The 20726-nt window shown below is 38.5% G+C and overlaps 1 protein-coding gene across 2 annotated transcripts; it reads left to right on the forward strand.

Moving 5' to 3' along the window:
- Nucleotides 1–1425: 1425 nt before the first annotated feature.
- Nucleotides 1426–19592, forward strand: LOC106924228 (voltage-dependent calcium channel gamma-1 subunit). 2 transcript variants are annotated; one of them, XM_088009769.1, is made up of 5 exons: nucleotides 1426–1610; nucleotides 5335–5872; nucleotides 13756–13830; nucleotides 17251–17397; nucleotides 17498–19592. In XM_088009769.1, the coding sequence occupies exons 2-5, from the start codon at nucleotides 5635–5637 to the stop codon at nucleotides 17728–17730; spliced, it is 693 nt and encodes a 230-aa protein (XP_087865895.1). In that variant the 5' UTR covers nucleotides 1426–1610; nucleotides 5335–5634; the 3' UTR covers nucleotides 17731–19592. The 2 variants fall into 2 exon arrangements, with proteins under 2 accessions (XP_087865895.1, XP_014853300.2); XM_014997814.2 differs by having other exon boundaries at nucleotides 5614–5872.
- The last annotated feature ends 1134 nt before the right edge of the window (nucleotides 19593–20726 follow it).

Consider the following 20726-nt stretch of genomic DNA (forward strand, 5'->3'; position numbering starts at 1 on the left):
TTATATATAGCAGAGGCTGCGTACTCTTTTCACTCAAACTGATACATGCAGGAGCATAAGAACGTTTTTTTTTTCTTTTACAGTCGACGACAACTTCTTTTTTTTTTAAGAATTACTTTTGGAATTAGTGACCTTTATTTGACAGTAGTCAGACAGAGAAAAGGGGACAAAGACATGAAGCAAAGGAACCGACAACGTGAGTCGAGCCGCTACGAGATCTGTAGCTTGTGCATACAGGTGGCGCGCCACGCCACGCCCCACATTCAATATTTTTATCAAGTAATTGGGGATAATTAACAGTAACTTCAACTTTATTTGACCACAACATACCTGTCCAGTCTCTGGTTTTTGCCGGGAAACCACGTATCTTACTCCCGTTTCCCGCTGTGTTCCCATATTCCCACATTACATAAATTATGTCACCAAACAGCCCTGCACGCCGCTCTCTTTTCGCCCCTCCCCCACCCCCGGTCTAATGGTGCGTTCACACCAAACGCGTTTTGAGCGTCACGTTGCGTTACGTGTGAAGTCTACGTGGAGCGTCAAACGCTACAAATGGTTCAAATCGCGTCGCGCTAGATGCTTGAAGCAACGGGACCTCGACGTGCCTCCACATAGAGTTTGAACGTAAACCAGAAGCGCCTGACACTCAAAACGCACCACTAGGCTTCAGGTGAGTGTCACAAGCAGCAATCAAATCTGTTAGTGAATTAAAGTGAAACAATCCAGACCTGATTTCCGCAAATGTAAAATGGCCGACATTTTTTTCTCAGCAGGGGTTTGAATTCTCGCTCTCTCTCTCTGTTGATACCTTTGGTATATTGTGAATCCAGGAAGTAGGAGGACACATTGTGATGGCATCTGTCCCTGTGCTAATAACTGGATTTAGCCAACAGCAGTTGAAGCTTAACCTTTTTTAATCTGGGAAAAGCTCGGCTTGTCATAAATTATGGCAACATCTTCAGTTGTTCAGAAGTCTTCAAAATAAAAATACACCATATGTTATACCTTATAGTGTAGTTTAAGATGTAAGCATTTTTTATTTATTTGGAACAGCTGCAACTTGATAGAAATATCTGATTTAATACGAGAAAATACAGTTTGATGTAGTTCCAAAATGCAGAATGTCATTTATTGATATCACATTAAACTATATAATAAAATGCATTAACAAATAAATAAATTATATATATATATATATATATATATATATATATATATATATATATATATATATATATTTGAAAATTCTGTTGTAAATTTACTTGTTCATCTATTTATTTTCCTAACAGTATTTGACCGATTTGCCTCAGATAACAACTGAAATTTAGAAAACCCGAGAAGAAGAAGGAGAAAACGAATGGACTGGTAAGCTGAGCTAATCAGCCTTAATGAATGCAGCCGTGCATCATGACTCATTTCAATCATTTAGATTTACGGCTCGGCTCCCGGCCACGCATGATTAGTCCATCGGACGAGGTCGTCTCCCTCGGAAGAAATGCGAAGCACCCAAACCTTCCCTGAGGACTCAAACTGCCAACTCTCAGCTGTCAGGCGATAGCGTCAGTGTGATGGAGGGTCAAAGGGGCAAACCAGTCGATGTCCTTCAGGTCAGGTGTTGCTGATCTTTTTAAAAGTCCCTCAGTCACTTCATCCAGATTGGTTACCACAACCGCTGTGATGATTAAAACTGCTTCCAGTCGTGATTTCTCTCTCAAATTTCAGTCAGAGATCAGAATCCCAGTTGCTAAAGTCTTTACTTCAGGGACAGATACATGTTTAATGAATTTTCCATCTTTAATCAGCTTTAGATTTTTAACATCAATTCCTGTGTTTACTGGCAGCTTCTAAAGTAAATCCGATTTTTTGTTTCGTTTGTGTCTTTAGCTCTGTTAATTATGAGCAATCATGTCTTAGTTTGATTATTAATTTAATTCTTATTTTCTTTGATCTTTAGCCCATGTTGATTTTTCTCATAATTAAATAGCCATCATTTTTGAGAAATGTACAGCTTACTGCACAGAAAACGGTGAAAATAACTACTGTCTCCAAGTGATTTTTGAGACCGAATGGTTTATGAGTATCTATACCATTTATTATTGTTAAATATTTGACTTTGAGTGGGACCTCTGCTTGTGCAAAAGGAAAGTAGTAAACAGCTGCTCTGAAGAGACTCAAGGTGAGCTGATTTCCCACAGGAGGGCTATGAAAAGGGTGGAAACAGTATTTGTAATGTCCCTTTACTGCAAGTTGAATTTCTCTTTTAGATATTTTATGTTGAGTATTTCACAAAGCTAAGGTGAATAAAGCTGATTTACTGCCGTGCGTTCTTTCAAAAGGTTAATAAAACTCCCTCGATATGAACACACCAAAAGGTACAGACATTTTCATAAAAATTCTACAAAAAAAATATATATTGACAGCAAATAAAAAAATCCTACGGGTGTTTATGTATCTTTTATGAATCTCGCTGAAGTTATTTAAATGATTCAGAAACACGGCCTTTTTTTTCCCAAACTCTTCCTCTGCTTTGTGAAACATTTTTTTAAAAAAGTGAAATAGAATGGATTTAAGTAGTTTTTACTGGGAAAGATTTTTGATTGAAATCTACAAAAAAAAATATTTTTGAAAGATAGAAGGTAGTAAACCATTTCAAATGGTGAGAAAAACTCAGTAAGCATGTTTAGCTTACTGTGCTTTCCACCTTAACACACAGAACAATTTAAGGACTAAATTGTTTTCTTTGTTTGTGTTGTGCACGTCAATTGTTACCTAAAACTGATTCAAATAATTTAAGGACTTTAGGAAAAATAAAGTTGGTTCATGGAAACCTTTTCATCATCATCACTGGCCAAACCGGTTCAGTATTCCTCTAATTGCGCTGTCATCATCTAACATGCAAACTGTAGTCCGTAGGGTCAGGAATGTAACTCTCGGGAGTTTAGCCGTTTCTGTGAGCATGGCATGATCCGACCTCTGGGTGACCTTGCTGGAGTCTTCCACTGGGAGGACTGGCAGCCTTGTTGGATGTTTTTTCCCAGTTGTGAATAATCTTTCTCACTGCAGAATTATGAACTCCAAATTACTGGAAAATGACCTTATATCCTTTCCCAGATTTATGAGCATGAACAGTTGCTCCTCCAAGAATACAGCTGATGGTATCATGCAACTGCAACAATATAAATGACTAGGATACTGATTCTGAGTGGATTGGTGAGCAGTGGGGTTGGGACGGTTGTCAAAATTCACAGTCTAGTTCTCAGTTTGTCACATTTTTTTCTACTAGAACTCCAGAAATACATTAGCAACAGATAATCAGTCAAATACAGCTTTTGCAATATCAGCCATTCCCAAGGACATGTCAAAAAGTAACTTATTAAACCAGTGTGGCATTTTAACATTGTACGTGCTCCACAGTCTGAGGTTGGTTCTGATCCTTGGGTAATAAATAGCGAGACAGTGATGATTTCAAAATATTTTTTATTCGCTTGGCCAAAATGTAAATGATTTGTTCAAATCTGAATCTGAATGAAAAGAGTTAGTTTAAGGCTAAAATTCAAATTGTTCTGTCAACTTTCAGACTTTTTTTTTTTTGAAGAATCAGACAAGTTCAGAGGCTGTATTTAGAGAACCTTGTTGCTACTAAACTTGAGTCTTTAAATTTTATATTGTGACTCATAGTGATATCCTGCATCCTTTTTTATAACTTCAGGTTGTATATTTTTATCTATGAAACATCCCATGCACTACCTCAATGACTAATTAAAGGGTAGAGGTGTGTGATATAGCATTTTTTGGTATTGATGCAATACCCAGCAAATACAGGGCCCGTATCGCGGATATCAATACGGATACCGATACTTTATAAGTTTGATATATCATCAAACTTCTGACCTTTTGTAGTTTTTCCTTTGAATTATTTTGTAGGACAGCATTTGCAGCTGTCGACAAAATACTTTAATAGGGTTAATATATTAACATAATATGTGTGCATTTTTCTGAACTAAGGCACAAAAAAATTATCATTTGGAAGCAAATCGAAATAAAATCAATACAAAGTGAAACTACATCTCAAGAAGGAATCTGAAACTTAAGTATTGCTCTTACAATGCTGACATCAATCCGATACCAAAACTGACTCTGTATCGATATTTTGAATCGATCCGCCCACCTCCGTTGAAGGCTTCATCTTTGCTCTCTTAAAGATACTAGAAGTAGGAGCTACTTAAACTTGTGTCAGTTACTCCTTTCTGCCAATGTTGTTTTCAATATGTGAACACAGTCACAGAGTAAACAAAATCTGAATTTGCAGTTTACCTCTTTTATTTTACCGTGCTGCAGAAGGAGCAGTAAAAACCCCAGTAAAGGTTGAGCGACTGCCTGGTCACCAAGGCAACCGAGGGTACAGTAGCCCCCGATGGCATAAGAAAGGTGTAATTTACTCCAGCGGTCAACAGCCTCTGTAACAAAGCAGCTGGTGGATCATGTACCTCAGTGTTGGACTGCTGCTCTCTGACACGTCTTTGAATTACTGCGGCGAGGTTTCCATTGAGCAACAGAGTCATATTACTCATTGACTAATGATCCAATAACTGATAACCGCTTAATGGTTAAAAGGTTATTTGATCGGCAGAACCTCACTGTGACTTTTTTTTTAAAGAAGTTGTACAAGCAAAAGCTGTTCGGCATGAGGTTTTCCTTAATATTAGGATCCAGTAAGATAACAGGCTACAATACAATGTGATATTTGTATTAGTACAATTTCTGAATCAAAAGAAGCTTGTTACATGTTGGTGTTTCTTTATTTCTTGAACCTCTTGGTGAGTTTTTGTTTTAAAGGAGCTTTTGATTTGCTGTAGAAGTCTAGGAGACAGAGCTGATTTACTGCGGACACAGAGTTTTCTTCAAAAGTTGATATCAATTTCAAAGTACTGCCCTTGCATATGGGAAGTGTTCCTGTCTTCAGTCACAGCTCATCATAGACACAAACAGTTTCTTCTTATAAATATAGTATAAAGAGACAAATCCATACAAAGACATCACAGAGCTTTGACTCAACAATATCATATGGCATTTAAACAAGCAAAAGAGAGACTATTTGATACCCTCCTAAAGGTACTTCTTCAAAATTCAGCTTGCATTATTATAAATAAAAGTGTTATGCTAATACTCTTTTAATGGCACTTTGCTAATCTCAACACAGTGATACTGTAATAGGATAAGCGCAGAGCCTGACTCAATGGTCATTTATAGCATACAACACCCTGAGAAACACACCCATTCCCCAGCATGGCAGACAGTCTGGTCATCAACTTCTCTGATCTACCCCAACAGCTGACTTTGTGAACCGTCTGTAGAGCGGCGGCTCACAGTGTGAGGGGAAAGAGGGACATGAAAGTAGGACAGAGGAGTCTGGCCCCCTTCCCTTCGAACCAGAAGCACAGATTTGCGGTAGCGAGAGAGAAGACATTCGTCCTGGGTGGAGAGAGGGAAAGGACAACGACGTTTTTTCCCTGAGACTTACCGCGGCCCACCGAGGGGAAGAAGTCTCAGTTTCAGATCAGAATATCGAGTCTTAAGTACTTTTTGTTGTTGTTGTTGTTAACTGACTAGAAGTTGCACCAACTGGGAAACATGCACAAGCGCACCAAGATAAAGATCGCCATCTTTGTGCTGGTGGTGGGCATGGCGTGCATGTTCACGGCGGTGGTAACGGACCACTGGGCAGTGCTGAGCCCACCAGTGGTGAGGTTCAATGAGACCTGCGAGGCGGCACACTTCGGCCTTTGGAGGCTGTGCAAGAAGCACATCTACATCACAGAGCAGAACTACGAGAAAGAGCAAGGCTGCGGACCAATCAGCCTACCTGGAGGTAAGACAAAAACAAAATTCTGGCAAAACACTTTCTAACTCATCAGTAAAGTCAAAACAAATCGTAAAAGTTTAGGTTTTTGAATGTGGCGAACAATTTAGCCCCACAAAGCGCAGCTATAGCTTTTTGCACCACAGCCTCTCCTGTTAAGCTTGAAGCTAAGAATAGAGGGTCTAACAGAGGAAGTCACGTGACTGTGAGAAATCCCCGTTGAGGTACTCAATCAGGAGTGTCCAAACTTTTGAGATACTTTTTGAGATATTGAAAGTAGTATCTCTTTTTTTTTTTACATATATAAAAATGCATAAATCATTCTATTGTAGAAACAAAGTAAAGTCACTGTATCTCAGGGTGTTTTCACACCTGATGGTTTGGTAGACTTCGATTGAAGACCAAAATGGTGACATTTGTTACATTTTCAACCAATGCAGTTCGCTTTTAATTGCACTGTCAAATGATTCCTTTGAAAAACCTGTTCCCCTCCTCGCCTGTGTTGGCGCTACAACAAGAACCAGAGGGAAAAAAACACAAAAACCTCAGAAGAAGACATGAGCTAAACTTCCTTCTTTACAAAGTGTAAACAAACATGGAGTAGCGTCAGATTTTAGCGGTTGTAGGATTTCCCTTTTGTGTTTGGAAAAAGACCGAACCATTTCTCCCTCTAGTGAGATGTTATTTCTTCGTTTTTTCACATTTTCCACAAGAGTCACGTTGTTGGTGAGAATGCATGGCATTACCCAGAATGCCATGCGCTATAATCGACTGCATCCACGTATGCATTCGAACCGCGCCACAGTTCAGAGGTAAATAAGACCCCGACACTTGATGTGAAGTTTGAGGACCACCAATAGGTTTTACAACAGGTTTTTTTTTTTACGGGAAAATAGTCGTTCACTGTGCTTTAGATGTGCAAAGCGCTTATATTAGTCTTTATATGATAAATATTAATTTAAAAGTATTTAATATGCATATTGAGCTCTCCAGACGGTGGTGATAGGTGGCACAAATTTTGGATTCTGGAGTTAAAATCTGCGAAAGTTGCATCTAATTAGGATAACATTTATTCACAGTAAAAACAAATTAATATGATCATAATGCTGTGCAATAGTCTGGTTCAGCTATGAATAGCTACTAATAATTGCTGAAGGTAATTAGTAGTAAAACTAGTAATATGGATCAAAATCAACTTCTTGGACACATTTATGTTGCTGTTTAATTTGGTTAAAGTGAAAAAATAGTTTGCTACAAGAAAACAGCTTCAAATTGTCACTAACTTTCTATAATATGAGTGGATTTTTTTTCTACATTGCTATGAAAAAGTGCTAACCCCCCCTTGAAGATTTCTTCTGTTTCTTTCTCCTTGTTACACTGTGATTTTTCAGGTCATCAAACATAATAATATTAGACAAAGTTGCTGATTTTATTTACTGAGGATCGAGAGTCATCCAAACCAAACCAACATGACTTTCCATTAAAAACAAAAAAGTGCAATAGGCCAAATACTAAATACAAATACTGCAATAATCCAAAGCCTTGTATTACATTATTATATTAACTGACAGTATCACTCGTAGCTGACATGCTTCTTACTACTGTTTTTGTGGTTAAAAGAACAACAACAAAAAACAGCATCTACTAATTATTTCAGGGTTTTTTTCTTTTCTTTTTTGAAGGAGGGTTTAGGTTTTGTGGCTCAGGACTAATTATATTTATCAGAACCGAAAACAAAATGGCTCTCTGGGTTGAAGAGGGCGCTGACGTCTGGGCTCTGCAAACAACAGGAGTGTGAAGACTTAATCAGACTGCTGCAGGTACCAGCCAGAGAAACTAAAGTTCATAAGCTACAGAGTGTAAAGAGACCACCAAAAAACACTACATTTCACAACAGCTAAACAGTTTATTCCCACAGTGATTGCCACAAAACCTGCTGAGAATAGTTTATGAAACAGAAACACTTACAGACATCTAATGGTGAAAAGTTATGAACTGCGTACAAAAGAATTATGTTCCATTGTACTGAAAGTGGTGAAAATGACGTGTTGTTTTTTTAAGTCTGTCATTGTTAAAGGGACATGGAAAAGGAAATTGTTTGTTTTTTAATACCATAATCAGTAGTGAAATTCGTGGGTTGCTTTTTAGATCACTACCAAAGACTAATGAGTCTAGAAAATGTTTGAATTTTGTGCAGCTTTAACCTAAATGAAACTATTTAATACCTCGTAACCGTCATGAGGGAAGTGAAGGGTTTAAAGATAACACAAAGGTGCTCATACAATTAGATGTTCCTAAAATTGCTCGTATTCATAAGTACAATGCAGCGTGCCCTCCCCCCGAATGTCAACCATTATATGAGCAGCACTTATCACACTGTATGTCAGGCAGCTGTTAAATGTTTTTTTTTTTTTTGTCAGCTTTTCACAACATGACCATAGACACCTTTCTAAATCCCTTCTACTCACAAAGTTAAGCTAATTCTTGACTGACGGCGGCGATTGGGATGCCTGCACTCTGTTTGCACCGCAGGTCTCTTTCAGGAACAGCTGAAATGCCCGAGGCGCGGCTTGCTGGTGCAGACGTGCCGGATTTTCTCAATAATTTGACCCACCCGGGCACATGATAAGCTCTCCAGACGACGGCGACAGGTGGCACATATTTTGGATTCCAGAGTTTTTATCTGCAAAAGTTGCGTGTAATTAGGATAATATTTATTCACAGTAAAAACAAATGAATGTGATCATCTTAATTCTGTGCAACAATAGTCTTGGTTAGCTATGAGTAACTGTTAATAAATGCTGAAAGTAATTAGCAATAAAACTAGTAATCTGGATCAAAATGACCAAACAACGTCTCTCCAGCATAAAAAAGTTAAACAGAAAGAATTCAACCGGCTAATAACTTAATTAATAAGCTTACTAAGTCAGTAACATTTAAGTAAAATATGAAATAATGAGGAAATAAACTACTAAAAGTAAAACAGAAAGAATATACAAGTAAAAATAGAGCCAGAAAAACGATGAAATGACGAAAAACTGGAAATGAGGTTAAATTTGTTTTCAACTGATTCAGATTAGTTAAACCAGATTATTACATGGATTCCTCCCACAGATACAAAATATGCAAGAATGAGCACGAAAGAACCTGTAGAAAGATATATAATAATATCATTACGTGGTGTAAATATGTACTCTCAAAGGTTTGTGTTGAACGGTTTTGTTGGTGAGACCAAATTAGCTCCAAACTAATTTAGACTAATTAGCTAAATTTGTTCAAACAAGCAGTTCACAAAGCAAACGAGAGGTGAAGAAAAACACTTTGAAAAAGTAATGTTTCTTAAACTAATTTACTGAATTTGAATTGAAATCAATAACCTTTGAGAGAATTGATTTTTAATCTATTGATCAGTCACTCTAACTTAGTATTTTGGTATAACCAATATGGCTGACTAAAGTGGCATCTAGTATTTTTTTTTTCTGTTTTGAAAATCACTTTTAAGTTCAAAGCACCGTAACTAATAATGTTGATTATTTATGAGTGGCAGCGGTTCGCTATGGTTGACCGTGGCATTTAATTAATTTTGCTATAATAATTGTGTAAATGAATAACAAACCAAACAATCTCACTCAAATTAGGCTAATTATTCTCCAAAGGAAATTCTCAAATCTTTCCAGACAGCATGGATTTCCCAGCTGGCAGGATTTGCTGAGGGAAGTCATTGATAATTTTGGATACATGCCTGCAGACAGTTGTCAACATCTGATGAAAAAGCATTTGGCAAGGAGATCCACAAGTGGAAAGTGTGGGTTGCCCTGTTTTTAGCATAATGCTGACAAAGTACAGATGGTGACTTATTTCTGCTGTTAATGGCTTTCTTCAATCCAAGGACAGAAAACTTTACTCTGATTATCGTCTTTAGTTTAATCACTATTCACAGACGCTACTGGTTATAAATAGGCAACAATGGTTATTCCGTTCAGCTCTCAAACCTTTTCTGCTTGAAAAACTTTCAGACCAGGACTTTGGCCGTTTCCATGGCCGCGGTGCTGCAACAGGGCCAATACAATAACTATCTGAGAGGTTCCAGAAATAGGAAGCGTGTGATTTATTTTATATTGCACGCAGTGAAGCACTGCTGTTAGCTACAAAAATAAGGCATGTAAATACTCAGCTGTGCTGGGGCAGAGCCATGGGGGTCAAGTGTTCATGCACAAGCCTGTGGATTCCCTGAGTGACAGGGCCTCATGGCAGAGTCTGGCATAACTCTAAGACCCGCAGCACCATCAAACCCTTCCCTCAAGACCTGACTACAGCACCACGTCTCCTTGCAGGACTCAAATTACTTCGGACTGCACCGGGACAGGCGGTATACTCCAAAACAGATTGGGGATCAATGCTATTTTGCTTTTAAACACACCCAGGTTTACAACCAACCCATCAAACAGGCGGACAGAATGTCTGCAACGTCTTTACACTTTATCTGGCGTCCAGAGTTATCGACTTTGTAAAATCGACTAAATTTGGATTATCTTAAGACTTTGGCTGTGGTTAGTGGCCCTAACATTTCCTCTTCTGACAAAGGGAATCGATGGCACGCATCAAAAAAACACAGGGAAGCAACATGACAGCATGCGGAGACGCTAAAACCGGCGTTCTCACCTGATTCTTGGAAACATGACAGACTGCCCTATTTAGAACAAGAAAGGTGTTACACAACATGTCAGCACAGCCAGCAGGACAAGGGCCAATAATAGAGAAAACACAGTGTCAGAGTGTCACTGAGGGGCCCGAAACATTTTCACAGATAATTACAGTTTTAAAGGTTTTGAAATTTGTTTGTCTTCAGATTTGCTATAGTTTGTCGAAAAAGTGTAAAATGAGAACAAACAAAGAAAAAGCTTGGGAAAGGTAGCGACTTCCTGTTATGGTGGCAGGAAGTAGGGGTCTTCCATGTGACCACCCCACCCATGTGGGCCCCACTGGGATTTTGTGAAGATTAAATGTATACTAAGTGGTTCTGGGATCAAGATAGGCGTGTTGTATAAATACAAATCGCATTGGTAAAAACAGTCGGGCGCCCCACCTAGGTCATTACTCAGTCTTTAATGGGTGGTTCAGAAAATCAGTGGAAATTGCCAATACATGGTACCCACCTTTAACTTTGAATTGTCCCATAAACCACTCAGGGTAAACTCAACACACCGGACGCGATAGTGACAGCAATGACAAAAGTACAACATTTTTCAACTTTCTTGTGTTGTATCGTTAGATGGCTATGTGCCCTAGCTTGAAAATTAGGAGTAAATACCATTGTCTGTGCTGTCAAATGATAAAAAAAAAAAATCAAAAATAATCACGATTAATCACAATTAGTGCTGCGATTAATCACTATGTTTAACTTTGTAAGCTTGACATGTAAATATGCAAGTTTTCAAAAAATGTTTCAGAAAATTTTCTGTTTTCTCAAATCAAATGGTCTGAAGAGTTTCAATTTTCCAGGTTTTCATTTTCAGAAGAATTTAAAAGAAGTAATTTTGTTTTAAAGGTTAATTTAGAAATGTCAACTACAGAGTGCTTGTATTTCGGTGGAAGGATAATTCCTTGTTGCAACCTTAGTTTTATCCAGCTTCCATTGGGTTTTTCCACTTGCTTTTGCAACTCTGCATTGTAATAAGTAATGCCGAGCCCAGTACCATCGCTTGTCCTCCTTCAGCCAAAGAGGCCGACAAATTTCCTGTGAGTGAAATTCCAAACTTGTATACACAGACAGCTAGCGACACAACACAGGAAAGTTGAAAAATGTTCCTACTTTTGTCGCTGCTGTCACTGTCGTGTCCAGTGTGTCGAGTGGCATTTCGGTCAAAATAGGTAATCTGATCATGTAATATTAATGCGTTAAACTTTTCAGATAAATCTTGTGTGGTAATGTTGACAGTTTGGTGCTAGAGCATCTGCCCTTTGTCCTCTGAACAAAAAGTGCCCTTCTGAAATCCCTTTTTTTTTGCTTACAACGTAGTCTGTGCCCAAAATAAATCAAACAGTACTAAGGTAGCCCCCTTCTTTAATACTTTACCACCTTTTCTCCCAAAATATCTGTGTACACCACTGGCTGGATTTTAACTTTCTTGTCTGTTCACCCACCATAACCTACAAAAAAATAATAAGAATAGCAGCTTTGATTGCCTTTTCATGACAGGAAAATAAAAACTATTTTCTGAGATTTGGAGGCTGTTGCCAAGCCTTTCATTTCTCCGTCAGCTTTGACTCAGAGGTACAACTCATTGACAAGCCTCTATTTCACCTCTTATGTGCCGTCAACAGTGAAAACAGTGGGGCTTGTTGCTTGGTAACCATCTTTCGATCTTCCTTCTCTTTATGGCCAGTCCCTGTTCTCATTCATAAAAACATCTTTATTTATATGCGGGCCCACACAGTGTGGTACATGACAGTGAAAGCTGGGGTTGGGAAGCCTTAGAAAGATCATTTTCCCTCTGCAAATAAGATAATTTGTGTTGTTTCAGATTTATGAACATTTTCATAACATGGAAAATTAAGTACTTGCTATATTGTTTTTTTTTTTTTTGCACATTTCCACACAACAGTGTTTATTTCTTACTAATTGAGGGCTGATTTTTATTTTTATTTTTTTACACCGACTTAGATTAATCCTTTACCATGATATCTCAAGCAGTTTTTTTTATTTATTTATTTTTTTTATTTGACGCTTTCTGTCTTAAGCTCATATAGCATGTACAGTTCCAGGATGTGTGATAAACAGCCTTGGCTCTCATCATATACTTCTAAAGTGAGCGATAAAAGTAAAACGTGTTCTAGATTTGACATTAATTCCAGACTACTCCTAAACTGGATTCAACATTTTGTCGACGTGGCTCAACATCAAAGAATCTTTCCTCTACCAAATCACTCCATGGGCTCACTGAGCAACTCCACTTTTACTCAAGCAAATCCCAAAGCTTTAGCACATCATCTGCAGGAAAAAAAACAGAACCGTGATTTGTGCTGCAACCGCAGTTGCTGTCTTAAGCAACTGCGGTATTATCGATATTATCCGGAGGGTGTCAGTTTTAAGATGCTTTTAGAGCGTAAATGTGACAGAGCTGAGACGGCGTGAAGTGTGCTAAGAGAGGCCAGACGTTCACAAGGTGCTCAGCAGTAGGGTTTCCCGTAATGGTGTGAAAAGAAGAGGGGCAAGACTTAAATGAGGGTGTGAAAAGGTTCAGTGGTTCAGCTGAGGAAGAAAGAAGGTGAAGTATCTAAAACAAAGCAACAGTCCAGTAGAAACTGCTGTAACAATGTTTATTATTATTATTATTTTAGTCAAACACAGAATGTTTTACTTTCATTCAGGTGCAGAAATTCTTAAAACCCATTTAGCATAGATTCCGATGTATTTATGCTGTTGGGGACAACTTGCAAATAAACCTGTACATCATCTGCATAAAAACAAAACTGGAGGTTGTGTTTGGCGCTCACCTGTGCAGTGAGAACATCATGGGCCCGAGGATCGAGCCCTGAGGCACACCCGACGTCAGAGAGACAGTTCAGGATGAGAAGTCGTTAATCGTCACATTGAATGTCCTTTCTGATGCGTGAAACATTTTAACTTTCCCAGCTGCAAGACAAAAACTTACATTGATTTTTATTATTTATTATTTATATTTTTGTTTCAATTTATGACATATAGACATTTAGTTTTATCCTAAAAGGCGTAGCAATTAAGACTTGTATCTTAATTACTTTTGATTTCTGTGTAAATTGGGCAGCTTCACACTAAAACTTTAGATTTAACATCTCCTTTAAATATTTTTAAAGCCATTTCGCTTTGCAGGGCTTGACACTGAAATCTGTTCCCCCCCCTATTTTCACAGATGAAAACTGCACTTACTTCCGGCACTTCAATCCAGGACAAGATGCAGAGATTTTTGAATACAAAACACAAAAAGGTACGTTGTTCTCTGCTTGAAGGTCATTTCACTCCATCTTGTCCAAACACTGAAGCACAAAAAAAACAGATTTGTTTGGTGAATATATTCCATCTTGTGTGACATAGGTCATCAAAATGGTCCAACCAAAAACACAGTTTTTGTTCCACAGTTGAAAATGTGCACCATTTAAACAGTCGTGTGTGTGCGCGCGCGTGGACATGCACACACACATATATACAGCTCAACAAATGAGAATATTGTTGAAAGGCTAATTTATTTCTGCAATTCGGCTCAAAAAGTGAAACTCGTTTATTAATTGGATTCACTGAACACACGCTGTGATATATTTAAAATTTTGATGACTGCTAATGAAAGCTAAAAAATTAGTGAGCAGAAAATTAGGAGATTACATCAGACATGTAGAAAAATGATTTTACACAGACACGTCAGCCAGTTACAAGAAAAGTACATCATTTATCAAATACATTCTTTAACGCGATAATAATCCTTGTCATGATAAATTCCAGTTAATTTTGTTAAAAAATAAACTGTATTGTCAAGATTGTAATTTTTACTACATTCTCCACTGTTTGTTCAATGAAAGCATCAATAATTGTCAATACATTTGAAAATATGTTTGCAGTTTAATGATACAAATTACGCTTCATCATGTGTCTGCTGTTCTAAAGATGCGTGCTACCAATGGTATTTCTATGACTGCTGTGACACAGTCACAGTCATACAGTTACCTTAAAATGTAGTAATGAATCACTCTTTATCGTTACCACAGTAGTAGCACAAGTCTCTTTCTAAATTCCCACCAGACTTGTGGCCTTTTTCTCTTATCATGACATCAGATATGTAGCGTGCAACAATAGTTAGCCTTCTCTAGTGTTCGCATAAGTCTCAAATGATCTGATTCACTGACTTCCTGCATGGCCAGTGACTCTAGGTCAGTGCTTTTCAATCCTCAGGAACCACTGTCCTGTCATGCAGTCATTTGAATCAGGTGTTTCTGGAACGGCGATACGTCTGCAATATACCAGGCAGCGGAAATGCGAAACTTTGCTCTACGTGGACGGCCATGTCTTCATAAGCTTATAGTTGTGCTATAATCTTTTCCAATTTACAAAGGATGAATTGAACAATGCTGAGTGAGAATGTCAAATCTTACGATATTACTTCATCACCTAAATCTGCTTTAAGCTTTTCCAGAAATGATATTTCTGCTGTCTCTTTGTCTTCGTGAACTGGTTCACCAATTATCTTTAACAGACCTCTGAGGCTTTCACAGAGCCGCCGAGGTTATACAATCAATTACACACAAACTGACTTTACAATTTAAGGTAACTTCTGAAGGTGGTTTCACTTGATGTAACTGAGGGGTATCAGTTTTGGAGACTGATTGGATATGCAGTCTGCAATATCCAATCAGTCTCCTCCTTGCACCTCCTGCAAGAAAATCTGTATAGGAGGTCTATATATATAAAAGGACAAAGCAATAAACTAAGACAAAAATAAAATAAACATCGGATTTTGTAGAAACTGTGAACACTGACTTTTTTTTACTGTGTGTAAGTTTATTTTCTTCCTCTCATACAGACAGAAACACTTTCAAAAAATGTAGTCAAGCAGCAGGTACTATTATTTTTATTTAACGGATTTGCACTGAAACATGCAGGAAGTTAGAAAAGGAGTAGTTTAAAGCTATATTTTCAGCAGCCATTTTGGGAGAACATTTTGGAAGTCTGGCATTTAAGTAGTTCTCATTAATAATTAATAATTTTCATAAGAGCTTCTTTGGTAAGTCACATGCTCCAGTCTTCCTTGGACTAGAAACTAAGTTAACTGTGGTATGCCTATGTCACACTTCTGTAAAACACTTTTTATAAATATAAATTTCACATAAAATACAAATGAAGTTGCACGCCAGAGCTCTGCAGAGATGCACTAACAGCCTCAAAGCCCAGAATGCTCAAGGTGTGGCGGCCGTCCTCTCCTGCCAGCACAAGATGAAGGTTCTCGGCTCCCAAAGGAGTGCTTCAACCCCCAATGGCATGGTAGCAGGCAAACAGGCGGCAGATCAAACGCTCCGGATCATAACCAGCACTGCAAAATACAAACCAGCTGCTGTTTCCATTGCACACATGGAATCTGTGAACATAAAAGTAAAGCAAATTTATATTGGTACATTTGAGAACATCAAGATTATTGCCTTTGAAAGTTAGTGAAAGTCTCTGTGATGCTCTTTTTACTGAAAAAACAATCCATGAAAAGACAATTGAGATAAAATAAATAATTCTGCTAAAATGTTCCAACTGTTGCCAGTGAGGCATCTTCTTCTGAAATATGATTAAATAAATGACACAATCTATCATGACAAAGTTTACCTTCATGTGAAATAAAAGGCAATTTCGTGCCATAGATAGATAGATAGTCAGTCTTAAGCTAGCTAACTAGTTAGCTTTCCTTTCTTCTTTGCTAGAAAGAAAAGTGAGCCAGTTAGCTAGCTAACTGGAGTCAGGCTGCGTTCAGCCTTATCCTGAAGTAACCCAATTCCGATTTTTTTGACGTAATGCGACCTGTATTTGACCTTTTCATGACGGTCTGAACACAGGTCGGATTTTTTTTCGAATGCTACCACGGCCACTTTTATATCCGATACATATTCGATTCAAATTTGACCCAAAGTCCAGGTCGCATTCATCCGACCGGATCGTCATTGATACGCCGTTACTCCCAAGCGGGAAGAAAAACAACAACCATGACGGACAATAACATGGACTAAGTTGTTAATATGCTGGCTCCGGTCGGACAACAACTTCAAAATCGTAAGATGTACTCCACCGTTTGCATCCATGTTTACTTACGCAAACACTGAGCACTAAATTTTTATGGCGGTTGGCAAAACCATATATATTATGTCTATGGGCAAAACGCTGAACACGCGCTCTCTGCCGTCTACTGCGCATGCGGGACACTTTCAGGTCGTCTACACTCCAGTTCACACTGGAGAACAATTATACAGGTCGCATATATTTGGAAGTGTGAACGACCAAGGCAAAAAATTAAAAATCCAATTTAAAAAAAACAACATCGTAATTGTCACTTCGGGCTGCAGGGTGAACGTAGCCTTAGAGAGAGAAACGTGTGCTAGCTTCAAGCTTTCTTATTCATATCTGACCAATATTTAAAAAACAAACATGTTCAAACAAAGTCCAAACACCTAAAAACTAGATTTATATATAGGTTTTACAATCAGATAACCTCAGTGTTGTTAGGTAGCTATAGGGTTGTTGGACATCAGTATGTTTTCTACATACTAGGGATTCTCTTGATGCCTTTTTCTCTTATGAGCTTCTGAAGCTGTTTGTTTATATTTTAACTCCCTTTCCCCTGCCTCCTGCTTTTTTAAAATGTATTTATTTTTCCTTCCAGAGTACAACATTTCCGCCGCAGCCATCTCCATTTTCAGCCTGGCCTTTATGATCCTTGGATCTCTGTGTCTGCTCGGGTCGTGCACTGGTAAAGGCAAAGGAAGGGACTACCTTCTCAAACCCGCCGGAATGTTCTTCGCGTTCGCAGGTCGGTTCCGTTCACCTTCTCCAGCAGCGTTCACAGTCCACACACACCTAAAGTTTTACGCAGACCATCACGCTCACACCCTACGCCTCTCTGTCTTCAGGCATCTGCGCTTTCATCTCGCTGGAGGTGATGCGTCAGTCGGTGAAACGCATGATCGAGAGCAAGGAAACTATTTGGATCACGTACTACTACGCCTGGTCCTTCGCCTGTGCCTGCTCTGGCTTCGTCCTCCTCTTCCTGGCCGGCATCGCACTCCTCGTCCTCTCCATGCCTCAGATGCCCCGGAACCCCTGGGAGACTTGCATGGACGCCGAGCCGGAGCAAGTAGAGTGATGCAGGCCAACCGAACGCAGCGGTGAATCTCTTTCATGCGTTTTTCCAGTAAAAAAAAAAGAAACATGTTGTTGGTGTTTGCGCATCATAGTCGTCTCTTCGAACAGCAGTTGAATGAGGCCTTTTGTGAGAAGGCTAATGTGTTTTCATGACCCTTATGCACGTCCGGAGTGAACACAACCGGAAACACAATTCACATGCTGTTTTTTTGTGTACAGCTCATCATTTACCGACATCCTGTTTGTTTGTTTTGATCAATTATACCCATGAATCATTCTTGATGTGTCCATGGTCTTACACCAATATATGTACCTTTTTTTTTACAAAAAAGGCCCTAAGGATTTTTCTAGAACAAGTCTGACGTCACAGTAATTTCAGCTTCAGCGCCACATAATATACACCTTTACAGGAAAGGTTATGTACTTTTAATGGCATCGCCATTAAATTGCCCACCGACAATGTCAAATAGGCATCTCAAGGATTATTCAAAGAAGCTTTACAGATAAGAGAATGGAGGGGAAAAAAGCTGACTCTAAGAAGAAGTTTTTGTGTGTGTTTGTGTGTGGGGGTGTGTGTGCGTGTGTGTGTGTGTGTGTGTGTGTGTGTCAGACTGAATGCTAAACACTCCCACAGTCTGCAGCACCAACCATGTTGGAAAAGGTTCAGCTTTAGCAGGTGCACTGCGCATACATACCAGGCCTTTTACTGATCCACGACCCTGACAAAATGAAGAAAGTTTTATTTATACCAAACACGATTAACCTTCTTAGCATTCAAATCTACAGTAATTACATTTATGTAATGTGTGCTGGTCTGTTTTTTGTGGAAAAAAAAACCCCAGCAGATTATTTATACCCTAGAAGATCAGGATATGCAGAAAAAGAAGTGCTGCAAGTGACACTTTGTCCTTTAAAGGGATACTTTGGATGTTTTGAAGTGAAGTAAACAAATCGTCAGAGTTGTGATAAGCAAGCAGTTTGTTAGTCGTACAGTTTAGTTCGAACTACCTTAGCGTTGTTTTAAAGTGCTACAAACCCACTAAAATAGTGCAACCTTCACTGCTCAGAGGGGTTCTTTACTTTCCTAGAAACTCAGTAACTTTACTTCAGATAACCCAAACTATCCCTTTAATTAGTCATCTTCCAGCCTGTTTTCCAAGAAGAAATTGTTCCGACTTTAATATCAATGCAGATTATTCTGTGTTGTTGCCTTTCAATGTAAGATTTAGTAAAAGGCGTGGGTGGAGGTGAGGGGGGGAGAAAAAGAAACTGGTTTATTTTGTTTTTTATGAACACAAAACTTTCTGACATTCAAGAAATGTAACCAGAAACTTGTAGAGACAATGTGGATGATGTGACTGAGAAAGCCTCTGCATTCGTTTTGACTTTGCTCGACTTCACACTGGAAATGCTTGGGGATCACATGCGTAAAGGTGAACAGTGTGAATGTTAACTTAACCTTTTATACAGAACTCCGGTGTAACGTCAGACCGGACTGCATCGTTCTGTCAGAGCTGCAACAACCAGAATCTCAACCTTGCTCAGGGCAAAAAATGTAGTTATTTTCAGTAAGATCTACTTCAGCTTGATTTATTGCTCTCTTAATCTTTGCTTAGAAATGAACGGTATGCAGCTGTAGGAATGTGTTTGGATGAAATCATTCATTTATATTAGTTCTCTAAATTGTTGCTGCTGTGTTATGAAATAAAATGGTCACATTTCAGGGTAAATGTTACCATAATGTGATGTGTTTCTTTTTCTCTATACAGCATGCAGTTGAATAAGCTTTGGAATGGCGTCGATTCTGTATTTCTTACTCGTTACAAATTTCTAAGGAAATAAAATAAATAAATAAAAAATTGACACATTTTGTATCAATTTGTACGGATGCGAGTTCTTTCAGACCCATATTTGCTGCTGCATGTCTAAGAGTCATCGGATGTTTCTGATCAGGATGTTTCAGGGTTTGTTCTAAAAAAAAAAAAAAAAAATCAAGAAAACTGTCGAATTTGCATTTTTTGCTTCAAATGATCAAAATTAAGGAAAACGAGGAAGAAACACAAAATTGTGTATTCAGCCTTCGAGATGCAGCTTCTTCTTGGATCTGCGGTTTCCAACCTTCTGAATCACAGCGCCCGTCCACTCAGCTCCTTCAGACTAGCCAGTAGCAATTAGCAAACACTTGTTGAAGCTGCACATCTACTGAGCTCATTATATGAACTACCTTTCCCTGCAATGCTGGTAAAAACATTGCTAAAGGGTTAATAGAGGAGCTCTTTCTGAAGGCAGAGTTTCAGAAAGAACAGGAGTTTTTAAAGAGACAGGGGCCCAATTTCAAGGCATGTAATTACAAAGTGAAATGTCTTTCAAGTCATATCCTCCTGACTACCAGTAGTTCATTTTTGTCCTCTGTAGAGGACATTTCTAAACTTGAATATCTCCCACCCCCTGTATTCTACTGAATTAATTCCTTTTGGTATCTAGAGGACATTTAGGGCTTTTCAATGATGCCACATGTGAAGGGGTGGGACTTTTGTACATACCTTTTTCTAATTCATAAAAATGGCGTTCAGCAGCAATAACACATTTTATGGGAAGAGACAAAGTAAGTGCATAAAACCTTTTATTACCTTATAAAGACTGTGGGACTTAAAAAAAAATGGTGATTGGACAATATTTTGTTTCCTGGTAGTCAGGATATTTATAACTGTGAAGGCAATTGTGCTACAAAATAACACCATGTGCCTGGAAAACGCATAATACTGCCCCTTTAAGAAATGAGTTGGCCAAAACTTAAACTGTAAGCAGGAATGTGTTTTTTTTTTAAAGATCTTGAATCCTGGTTTAGATTATAAATTCAGTAGAAAAGTTATTTGCACTATTTTACTTTTGTTTGAACACTTATGGCAAAGCCAGACTACTGCTGGATGTACACTTTGTGAGATTTTCAGTCTCCCAAACAGCTTTATGTCTCGCACAACTCGAGCACAAAGGTGC

This window comes from Poecilia mexicana, unplaced genomic scaffold (genome assembly GCF_051168715.1).
Source record: "Poecilia mexicana isolate PSO_F unplaced genomic scaffold, ASM5116871v1 scaffold_2, whole genome shotgun sequence".
Lineage (NCBI taxonomy): Eukaryota > Metazoa > Chordata > Actinopteri > Cyprinodontiformes > Poeciliidae > Poecilia > Poecilia mexicana.

Coding starts and splice junctions, on each gene's coding strand:
- LOC106924228 (XM_014997814.2), top strand. CDS start 1,572: ATGGAGGGTCAAAGGGGCAAACCAGTCGATGTCCTTCAG. Junction 1,611..5,613: donor AACCAGTCGATGTCCTTCAG/GTCAGGTGTTGC, acceptor TTAACTGACTAG/AAGTTGCACCAACTGGGAAA. Junction 13,831..17,250: donor TGAATACAAAACACAAAAAG/GTACGTTGTTCT, acceptor TTTTCCTTCCAG/AGTACAACATTTCCGCCGCA.